General features: G+C 32.5%; 1 protein-coding gene across 1 annotated transcript in view; it reads right to left on the reverse strand.

Moving 5' to 3' along the window:
- Positions 1-2680: 2680 nt before the first annotated feature.
- LOC118187983 (phosphatidylinositol-3,5-bisphosphate 3-phosphatase MTMR14-like) overlaps positions 2681-12664 on the reverse strand; it is a 100044-nt gene continuing 90060 nt past the window's right edge. The window contains exons 18-19 of the mRNA XM_035358296.2: positions 11431-11532; positions 2681-4420 (exon numbers count right to left, since the gene is read on the reverse strand). Coding sequence (XP_035214187.1) covers positions 4255-4420; positions 11431-11532 — 268 coding nt within the window. The 3' untranslated portion in view covers positions 2681-4254. The remainder of the gene's footprint in view (positions 4421-11430; positions 11533-12664) is intronic.

The raw sequence follows: 12664 nt of genomic DNA on the forward strand, positions 1-12664 counted from the left end.
TTACATTTACTTATTAAATATCACGTTCTTCGCACATAAACCATGAAATTCAGTTCAAGAGCAATATCGGAAAATAGTTTTAAATTGAGCATATCTTTAGAATTTCCGATACAGAGTCTCACATGCTGGAGATAAAAAACGTTTTCCTGTACAACATTGCCATTGCTCGCTTTGAAATCCTCGAGTTTGTTAATCAAAAATTCGTTAAAGTTTTACAAAATACGAAATCCATAATACAACAAATTCTAAATTTCAAATTTGGGCTTCCACATACCCATATTCGCAGTAGGATTACATCATTTAAAATCTGATGGGTCTATGTACCATTGTTTTATCACAATGCGAGAAATATACATACATTTATGCAGATTTTTCATTTTTAATTTCTTCAAATATAATGCAGGACTCTAACATTTGGTGGCAACAGTTTGAAAAGTAAAACGGACATTTATAGCAAACCAATGCAAAACGAAAACAATAGTCCTTCCAGGACAAAGCTCCTTTGGACTAAAACGAGTCTTTTAATTTCCGTCTTTAGAACAATACATTTTATAATATCCCTGCAAAATTGTTCAACCCACCCCCTTTTTTTTATTTGAGCTATGCTCTCCTTTAAACCTTTGTGACACAGTATGCCCGGTATGGGCACACCTAAAAACTTCCTTCTGTACGCACAGAAAAATTGAATGAAAAAGGATTCATGGGTTACTCTGAACCTTCTTTATTTATAGTTAAAGGCAGCTCAAAACAAACCAGTCCATAAGTTTTTTAAGACCCTCATTTTTCAAAGAAATTTTCCATATTTTTTTAAGGAATAAAAGGAATTGTTTGAAAAGCAATTTCTATGTTATTTTTTTGGCTGTATGCTAATCTCCTTATTCTATATTATTTTTAAATTTTTACTTTGAGATCTTGCCTAAAATCAAATGGCGAACCCCAGGTGTGCCCAGACCGAGCTCACTGATAATCTAGAACAACTGAGAGTCCTGTATTCTTTGTTTCTTCACATCTCATTGATCAGTTCATTGACAACAGAAAGGTGGGTCCACATCTGTGTTTCATTTCCTGTTTTTCTCTTTCTTCTTTTCTCTCTCTCTTTTTTTTCGGGGGGGGGGGGGAGGGACATTTGTTTATCAACTAACAAATTCTTGGGGTGATTTTCTGAAGGTCTACAGTAATTTTATCAGTTAGCTGTTTGGTTTTTCACTAAAGCAGTTCTCTTTCTCTTTCATTCAAAGTTTTGCTAGCGCTATGTTTAATAGTTTTGAGTTGTAGACGTTCATTTAATTTTATTTTATAGTTTATAATTTCTAATTGTAGATATAATATTAGTTTATTTATTTATTTATTTATTAGTCCAAAGGGATTTGAATCCCGAAGGACTATTAGTTTCGTTTTGGCATTTTGCGTCGGACTCATAAATGTCGGTTCACTTTTCAAACTGTTGCCACAAAATGTTAGAGTCCTGCATTATATTTGAAGAAATTAAATAATGAAAAATCTGCATAAATGTATGTATATTTCTCGTATTGTGATAAAACAACGGTACATATAGTCATCGAATTTTGAATAACGTAATCCTCCAACGAATATGAGCATGTGGAAGACCAAATTTGAAATTTGAAATTTGTTTTATGATCGATTTCCTATTTTTTAAAACTTTGATGAATTTTTGATTAACAAACTCAAGGATTTCAAAGCGAGCAATGGCAACGTTGTGCAGAAAAAACATTTTTATCTCCAGCGCGTGAGTCTCTGTATCGGAAATTCTAAAGATATGCTCGTTTTAAAACTATTTTGCGATATTGCTGTTGCACTGGATCTTATGGTTTAAGTGCGAGGAACATGATATTTAATAAAGAAAGGTAACACACAAAATGTTAAAAAACGCCCCTTTGGACGTAATTTAAAATCTGAAACATTTCAGATTTTTTTTTTTTTTTTAATTAGTTTTCAAACGGATCGGAGAGGGCCAACTATTTCTGAAGCACTAAAAGTGCTACACGAATTGCTTTCAGATAGTGAATCTAATACGGATACCGGCACATGTGCAAAACATGGAATATTGGGTTGTGCTTTTCCAAAGGTGTTGTCACTTTTTTCGAAAAGTACCACCATGAAAAAAAAATAGACTAAAGTGTAAATATGAAATGTAAATAATGTAAATATCATATACCCAAGTTACTTTTTTTTTTTTCCCATTCATATGCATGTTATCATCATGTAACTAAAAAAAGAGCTTTTTAGGGGAGTGTAGAGTAACAGGTCTTCCCGTGGCACACCTGGGTAATGCTAAATATGCTACAGTATTCAGAATGTAGTGTTTTTTAATTGTAGGCAAAATCTCTTACTCTTTTACGCGCTTCCCAGCAATGCTCATTTCAGTACTCTTTTCGAAGCTCTATTCAATCAATGTGCCCGTATAAAACGATAAATGCTATCTTCACAAAATTTTCTTGTGTACTCCTCTAGGCCTGCCTTTTTTTAAATTGAAATTCCAACTTTAAAAGGTAGCATGCCGGAAAGGGTTAAAGTTATTTCTGTAAAAGGCCTTTGGAGTCATTTCTACACAGCAACTTATGACTTTTAACCACCTAAGGCATCATGATTTACATAGGAAATGCAAAGCTGCAGTTAGTGCAGATAGAAGCCACATAGATCAAATATCTTAAACAGCATATTATATCCAAATTTTTTTATTATTTGATTTCATTTTTACACACAATTTTAAATCGAAATCTATATAAATATATGAAAAAATGCTTTTATAATACACTGAGCACTAAAAGATACTTTTTAGAAGATTTTTACTTTTATTTTAAACAGTATTCAAGAGCAATATTATTACAATAACTAAAATTAATTTTTTTTAAATATCAAAACATAATTTTAATTTTATGGAGAAATCAAAAAACAATTTAAATATTTTTAAAAAATTAAGTAGAGAAATGCAAATCTTTAACAATAAAAGAAATTTAGAAATAATGATAGTACTATAAAACGGATTTGCATAACTACTTAAGCTAAATCTGAATAAAATGTCACATCAGTATGTAATTATAAAGCAATATAAAAAATAATAAAATTTCTTAATCCAGGACAAATTTCAACATGTATAAAAATAAATTTTTCAAGTCTTCATAACAAAAAAATTACCTTCCTTAGTGCTCACATCTAAATGGCAAATTTTGCAAGCACAAGACTTCAGCATTTACAAGATGAGTAGCAAACATTCATATGAAGTATATCAAAAAATGGCAGTGATGTGTGTGTATAAATAAAGATTTTAAAACTTTATTTCAAGGTTGTATATAGTTTTACACCTCAACTTAGAATTCAAAGAAAGATCCACTGGGAACTATTAAGTCCACAGTTCAAAACTATTAAAATATTATTAAATAAAATTATTTAAGTCTTTATTTTGAAATTTACAACAAATAACTCAAATAAATTATCATTTTTCATGTTTACAACTATATATGGCATTAAATAGTACAATCAAAACATGTTTTTTTAATCTGTTAATTGTACATTGAATTTTAAAAATACACACTGTAGTAACAATCAGACATATACGTGTATATTTAAAAAAAAAAAAAAGAGAGAGAGAGAAAAAGATTTTAAAAAAATCACCTTTGTTATCTATCACAGCACATCTAGAACAATGACCATTAAAAAATTACAGTCTACAATTTCTTCCAAATCACCAAAGCAACAAATAAATAATATAAGAAAAGAAATTCTAAATAAATAATTATCCTCAATTTTTCCATCCTTGCTTACGGAAAAATGTAGAAAAAAGAAAGAAAAAAAAAAAGACAACTGAGATAAAATAACCAAAATCAATTTACAACTTCAAAACTTAAGCTTGATTGGGAGGGGGGGGCGAGATTCAAATGAAGAAAAAGTTTCAGAAACTCTCACTCATAATAAAGCTTTTAGTAGATACATATTACTTACATCGAATTGCAATTCAATGTTATTATTTTTTATTATCACATACATACAATGTAATGCAAAATTTAGAACACTTTAATTTTTATATAAAACTGAATTAATAAAAGAAAATCAAAATTCTGTGACACAAAATATAAAAAAGACATGCATGTAAAATCTTTTACTACTTCATACAATAACAGTCATAAAGAAAAAAAAAAAACTGGTGCTTTTTGCTTTAAATTAACCAGAAATGCAGATTTATATGAAGATCAGGATAAAACACTTAACACTAACAAGCAATAGGACATTTTCATGTCATCTACGCCATGGAAAGTAGCTTGACCGTTCACTATATGAACTATCTTTGCTCTCTATGACTTTTCTATAAACAGAGTTAATTAGATTGTGTATGGATAATAGTTTTTCAGCTCTTTCTTGTACACTTGCTGAGCAACTGGCCACATTTCCATTTTCTTGATTTCTAAAACAAAAATTACTCGTAATAATTGTTATAATAAGTAAATTAAAAACAAATAGTCAGTACTACTACATATTCCGTTCAAATGCCTAGGAGTGACTAAGAGGATAAGACTACTAAACATTTGATTGTTTAACCCAGGCTTAGATCCTGGTAAACAGACTGGCTGCATGGGTTGGGTATCTTTTGTTTTTCCCATATGCAATATATATATATATATAACTTAGAAAATTGTCTGCAAAGGCATCTGAAAACCTTAAGGTGTTTTGCCATATTCAGTTATAAAAAAAAAATCAACATTTTTTCTATTGTTTGATCTAACTGATACCTTTGTTTATTTACAAACTTTTTTCACATACTGAAACATAACCTAAGAAAACAGAAGCCTAAAAAATTTGCACAGTTCACCATGAAATATATTATTTGTTTCTGTTTTAATTATTCACTTTTAATTTAAATACTACATCTGGATTTGGGAGAACTGGCTATTTTCTCAAATATCAACTACAATACATTCAAGTGACAAAAATCACAAAATACACTGGAAACCCAATATACGAGCACCTCTCCATATGAGAAATTTGAGATACGAGGAAAGTATGAGTAAAAAATTTGTCTCTAAATATGGGCAACGAGCCAGGCTGTTGGTATGCATAGCGCATTTCCTGATCCAGCTCAAATGGAGGAATAGCCTCGCCAGTACTAAGTAAGCTAAGTAAATACATGCTAAGTACTGTATCAAAAGATACAGACTCACGAGAAGCAAACTGAAAGTCTTTACTGAAAAAAGCTCGTGAAGTTCTTATTTGAATAGAACAAGAACTAGCGGATTGTCATAATACCAACACCATAGACCAGATTACACGTCATATAGTAAGGCAGCTCCAATGCGTGTGTGATGCTACATTCCAACTCAAAATGTCCAAGGCCCTCCATGCTGCCAACTGGTGGACCAAAGAACTTAAGGTTCAAAGGAGTAAAACCAAAGCTCTATGAAAGAAGATGAAAGCTGAAAGGGATCAAGACAGAAGAAAGGCAATCAGCATTATTTATAATAAAGAGTAAGCAGCCTGCAAACAAGTGATCCTCAAAGCGAAGCTAAAAAACTGGAGAAACTCCTGCATGCAAAATAAAGAGCCTTATGGAATCCTCCATAAAATTGCAACAAACAAAGTTTTCTCTACTCCACAGCCTCAAGCATATCCACAAAGCTCAAATAGTGCAAGAAATACAGCAGAATACAACAGCACCACGGCAGAAAAGTTGAAGACAATCCTCGATGCTGTCTTTCAGGACAATCACTCGCAGAAAACACGACATACCACTTGCATACTGAAACGAGAAATGATGTTCCATTTACGCAACTCGAGATCAGTGCGGTGATAAAAATTCTCCCAAGGTGGAAAGTCGCAGGACCAGATTTCCTGGACAATAAGTCTATGTGGTCTATGTGGCAGTTCTAAGTCAGGACCTTAACCCTCTGGGTGTTATGACTGGCTTTATCCAGTCATCAGAAGTTTTGCTACTTGGCATATACAGTCAAAAGTCATTAATTAGGACACCCATAATCCGGAATGATCTATAATCCGGACCTCAAAGCTAAAAACTTTCTGCACATGCACACAGGCGTTTTACACGTGCGCGTAATACCTTGACTACTGTGCATACGCGTGTGCGCAAGTGCAGAATACGTTTTCGCCTGCGCGTTTAATGTATAACGGACGGTGTATGCTAAAATTATCTAATTATCTATTTCAGTTAATGTTAATGATTGCATTATTCTTAATCTTCGAATTGGATCCCGCTTATTATTTTTTGCAGACTGTAAGAGCAATTTTATAAAAGTAAACTTTCGATTATGTCAAATAGAATTTCCGATGCTGGAACTTCCAAAGGATCTAGAAAACGAAAGTATGGTTCGATGTCCAACAAACAAAAAGTGGAATTGCTGCAAAAAATGGATAAAGACATGAAGAATGTGACAGAGAGGTTAGTGAAAACGAAAAAATTTCGATTGACAAGTTAGTCGGTATTCTCGGCACAGCAATTAACGGGACTTGAACAGGGGAACTTTGTAACTGAACAAGAAATTATGTCTGTTTATAGAATTAAAGAGAAAGTATTATCACATAAAACGAAGCAACTTAAACAACTTACATTGAAAGAAATGTTTAATAAAGTAAACAAATAAACATTAAGCTTTTTTTTTTTTTTTTTTTTTTTTTTTTTTGTAAATTTTGATACCCTTTAGATCATAATTGTTCTTTATTTCATAAATTACGGTTTCATATTTTTAATTTTATAATTTCTGCATGCCATCTTACGAGATTTAAACTGATGATCTATAATCCGGAAAAATCGATAATCTGGAATCGCCGAAGTCCCGATGAGTCTGGATTAACAACTTTTGACTGTATTAGCTTATAATTTAAGATATTTTTCTTTCTTACTTTCTTTAATAATGTAAATATCATCTTGATGAATTTAAGTTTATGAAAACACAGACTAAAATAAGTAATTATACAAACTCAATGCTGTTTAAATATTGGGTTTCATGACGGATCTAAAATCCTGAGCCGCTAAGAAGGCTAAAAGAGCATTATGGTGGCCGGCCATCATGGAGGCCCTTTATGATGCACAAACCCCAAACAATCCGCTACAGGTGTGGAAGAGTTATCTAACGGACCGCACCTTCGTGGAAATGCATGATAGAGGTGTCATCAAGAAGATGCAGAACAGAGGCTGTCTCCAGAGGTCCTGCGCAGAGCCGGACCTTTGGAATGTCACATTTAGTTCAATACTTAATGCAAATCACACCAAAGTGGTAGCATTTGCAGATGACGCCATATTCGTAGTCTGTGGAAGAATGCATGATGAGCTTCAGTGTAACAACAATGAAACAATCGAATTCTTTGACAATTTATAAAGTGCTAGCTCCTTACCATCTCGAACACAAAATCAAAATACCTCGTAATCCAAAAGCCGTGGCAGACGATCATCCAAAATCCAGTGATAAAACTCAAGGAGAACACAATAAAAAGAATAAAAGAACTGAGGCTTCTGGGACTCATGATAGATGAGAAACTTACCTGGATCTAGTACCCAAAGGGGTTGAGACTGAAGCCCCACGCTATCGCCAAACATCTAAAGAGGATGCAAGGAGCAGATTGGGGTTTCTAACCGCATATCTTGAAGATCCTGTAATGCACGGTAATTAAAAAAGTAGAAACCTACACAGCAGCAGTCTGGGCAACTCCAATGACCTCCAGGAAATTGAAACTCCCAAGTATCATACAAAGACCATATACACTTTCCATAACAAAGGCATACTGCACAACCGAAACGATGGCGGCAACAGTGCTTGCGGGCATAATGCCTCTCTGCACCAAAGCGGAACAAGAGGCTGCAATAACATAAGTGACTTTATTAAGACAGCAGTCATCGTATAGAGGGCAGCCTTATATCCCTGCACACACTGAAGAAAAAAGAACAGTAAGACTAGTTCCTCCCGCAAAATATGGCAGAGGAGTGCATGCGCATACTGACTACATCGCCGGCAGAGAGGATAACTTAGAAGTATGCATTTACACAGATGGCTTGAAGCTTGACAACCAGGTGGGGTGCAGCTTCATCGCCAAGAGGCAAGGGACAACATGGAAATGGAACCTGAAGGGAAACAACTCTGTTTCCCAGGCAAAAGCAGCAGCCTTGAAACAAGCGCTGTCTTATGCAGCCGCTAACAGCCAAAATTTTTAATGCACTTACAAACAATTGGCCATCTGTGCAATAAGGAATCCTTTTCATCCCAGATCACTTTTTGCAGAAATCGAAGCACTCCTGAGAGGCAGATTGTCGGCATCTCCACTCCTAGATTAAAGCTCATTTTGGGCACCAGGGAAATGAGGAGGTGGATTTACTAGCAAAAGAGACAGTGCAGAACCTAGATGAGCAACAAATAGAAGTGCTGCTCCCTAAAAGTAGCATTAAAAGGACAAGGTGGAAGGATGCTGTAATTCACTGCCAAGAGAACTGAGATTTCATCCCACAGGGCAGACACACGTACGAGTTCTTCCACAGGGTCAGTCCAGACAGGTTAATATCAGACCTGCATATAATGTTCTTCGTAACTGGACAAGGACCATTTCCCAGTTACTTTTATGATGGACACTTAACAACTAAAAACGTCTGTGTATGCGGAGGCATGGACGATCCTGATCATTATCCGACATCATGTCCACTTACGCGAGACAACAGTCATTCACCACACACTGCCAACTAACTAAAAATACAGCCGCCTACAAAAGATTTATGGTCAAGCAACCTTCAATACAGAGGAAAATACATCTAAAGATGCTAAAACTCCAAGTGCTAGGCAATGAACTCTACAGTGCAGAACACAGTCCCATCCAGCCATAGGAGACCTAACTCTTACATATGCATTAATATTGTTATACCAGTTAATGTAATGTTAATACATAAGTTTAACACTCAATCTAATCAAATAAGGGAATGCATATTTTATGTCACGTATGTATTAATGTAATGTATGTATACATGTATTATTAATGTATAATGAAGTATATAGTTATAAGTTGCATAATCTGTACTGTTACTGCTCCGCAATATGTCTGTAGAGTTTAAAAACTTTTATTTTTGTAAGTATTAATATATCGAGTGCATTATTAATGAAAAATGTATTATGTATAATGTATTAATGTAATGTATGTGTGTATTCTTAATGTATATAGTTGCACAATGTGCCACTGGTACTATCTGCAATACGCCTGTCAAGTTTAGGTAATTTTATTATTGTATGTATTAATATAGAGTGCACTATTAATGTATAATGTATTAGTATATCGAATGCGTCTTTTATGATATGTATGTATTAATGTAATGTATGTATGCATATCTTATTAATGTATACTGTATATAATTATAAGTTCCATAATGTGCACTGATACTACTCAATATGTCTGTAGAGTTTAGGAAATTTTATTACAGTACAAAGTCCGTAATCCGGACTCGTCGGGACTTCAGCGATTCCGGATTAGGGGTTTTTCCGGATTATGGATCATCAATTTAAATCTGGTAAGATGGCATACAGAAATTATACAGTTAAAAATATGAAACCGTAATTTACGAAATAAAGAGCAATTATGATCTAAAGGGTATCAAATTTTACAAAAAAAAAAAAGCCTAATATTTATTTGTTTACTTTATTGAACATTTCATTCAATGTGCGCATGCATAATGCATACATTGCGCTCATTCTTTAAGTGCATGCATAATGTATGCGCATTCTTTACGCACATGCGTAACGTTGTGGCTTTGAGGTCCAGATTATAGATCATTCCGGATAATGGACGTCCGGATTATGGATTTTGTACCGTATTGTATATATTAATATATCGAGTGCACGATTAATATATTAATATATAATATAGAACATTAATACTGTGGTAATTCAACATATTAACACAACTTCATGATGTAAAGTATCTATAATTGTTATATATTGTATAATAAGCATTGGTATTGTTAAAATCCGTAATACGTCTGTCTTCCAACATCAGCCCCTGTTTGGCAATGTTTTTCTGGACAGCTGCGGGATCCGGACAATACTCGAATAGTCAATGAAAGCCGTACGGGTGTCCGTACCCTGATCTCACCTGTGATAAACAGGCATTTGGTATCTTCTACACTGAATATGGATTTATTTTTGTGCAATGGGCAATACACTGCAGCATAGAAATAACTGTATTTTACTTCAGGCAGTGGATTCTACTTCTTGCTTTCAAATTGCTGAGTCTGTTAATCAAAACTCCATTAAATTCATACAATGAAATAAATCAAAAACAAGTTCAAAACTCAAATTCTGGCTTAAAGGTGCACTTGTTCAGGTGGAAGATTATGTATGTCTAAAATTTGGTGTTTTTAGGTGCTGCTAGTTTTCTGCAATGTAAGAGACATACAAACAGACTTGCACCACCAACCACATAAAATAGTTACTATGAAAATGAAAAAAATACATATATAATGATTTTAATGAATACAGTTTGTATTATTTCCTAAAAATTTTTAATATTTCTAATTGGATGATTTAAATCTTGTGATCTTATGATTTCATGATTTAAAAGGAGGAAAAAGATTTTTAAGAACTGTGTTTATTGCTTTTCAATTGTTTGTGTTGTTAGTGAATATCAGAAAGATTAAATTTGGAAGTTAAATATCCTATGCTTTAAAGAAGGGCAATATGGCACAGGTAAGATAAAAATTATTTTACTTCAAGCAGTGGCAACACATTGCTTTAAATAATGCAGTTTGTAGAATAAAATTAAAGACTAATATCATACATTTTGCTGAATGGCAAGTCTCACACCTTGGAGATAAAAATATTTTATCTTGAACAATGTTGCCATTGCTCACTTTCAAATTGTTGAGTATTAATAAAAAATTCATTATATTTATACAAAATATGAAGTAAAAAAAATTCAAAATTTGGGCTTTAATGTGCATATGTTCGGGTGAACTATGTGTGTTTTAAATTTGGTAACTATGTGTTGCTGTTTTTCTGCAATGTGAGGAGCATAGTACATTCTTTAATAGTGGAGATAAATAGAATGCAGGAAGCTTCAAACTAGTTAATTAAAAAAATTATAATTCAAGATCAAATGAAACTTCCCAAAGACTAATGGTTCCAGAGAATTTTTATCTTCAAGAAATTCGCTACCATCATATTGTGGAAAATACTGGTCACTTTCTTCATACTCGCAGTGAAAGGATTTGTGATATATAAAATAAAAAAAAATTAAATTATTATAATTAAAGATAATCATTCAAATCATTCATTCAGAAAGATAAATTTACTGCTCCACTTATATTTACCAATCTTCCCCTCCTCCAAAAAAAGGATTACCTAACCTGTTGTGATACATTTGTAAATTCTGCTACACAATCAAAACTAAAACCAGTTCCGACTCTCATAGGATTTATCAAAGAAAAGCACTTACAAACTATGATTTGACTGCAATCCATTCATATTTAGCTCAGCAGAGGAACTCCTAGATGTAACAGATCCAAGTAAACTTCCAGTGCCTGATACATACTGCCAACTTACAAAAGAAAATTAGATAATATAACTATTACTGCGAAATTATTAAATATAATTCAGCTGAATTTAATATAAGTACTGAACAACTCAATAATAATAATACTTATTAACAAAATATATTCAGACACATCAAATTTTAAAGATATTTTTACCATTTCAAAGCCTGAACATTAATACATTTGTAAACTAACTAAAAAAAGAGTTTGTAAGCATATATTCTCAAAAATAAATTCAATAAATCATTTATGCTTCCTTCATTACTTAGAAAAACACATACTGAATCACTTAAGAAGGATTAAATATATGACTGACAATTCAAAATTTGACTACTTTAAATTCCACTTTTGAGAGCAGAATAGGAAAACCATCAAAAGGTTCATAAAAAAAATGCTGCCGTACAATCCAGCATAAAAAAATGCTGGATTCAGAAATCTTATTTGTTTCCTTACAATATATTTATTAGCAATTACACAATGCTTCCACATAAATCTTATGAATGCTTTAACTTTTATGAAATTATTTATTTTAAATCTTTGACTTTTATGAAATTATTCAGACAGCGAAATTTTGTTAACAGATTATAAAACATATCTTCAATCCACTATCATTTCTAAAAATGTTATAATGAAAGAAAATCATATTTAGCAAGTTATGGGAATAAAATATTTCTTACAAGAAGATAATACAGTCAAGCCTTCTAAATAGAATATGTGTTTTAGAATGGAAAATTATTTAGTATGATATTTTATTATCAGAGATTCAAAGCATTAAAATTCTGACTTGGAACACAGACAACTTATTCCATGAAGTAAAATATCCCATACACTTATCTAATGCTAAACAGATCTCACTGCATAATATTACGATTTTGTCAAAATAAAGATTATAGATAAAAGTGATGTGATTTAAAAGTTTAGGAAACATAAAAGAATAAACATGTTTAGCTGATTCACTAAGATTCCTCATCTGAGTTTATCCCTCTCCTGTTAAGCTAAACAGTAATTTTCCTCAATCATACTCTGAGACAGATGTTTTGAGTTAAGCAATAAGTTAAAATTTGTGTTTTTTCAGAACAGAATGTTTTGCGTATGCTTGCGAAAATGTCCATCAGAAACTAAAAGCAGATAAAAATT

Source organism: Stegodyphus dumicola, chromosome 5 (genome assembly GCF_044657685.1).
Source record: "Stegodyphus dumicola isolate Sdum_Otavi_A_Nest chromosome 5, ASM4465768v1".
Taxonomy (NCBI): Eukaryota; Metazoa; Arthropoda; class Arachnida; order Araneae; family Eresidae; genus Stegodyphus; species Stegodyphus dumicola.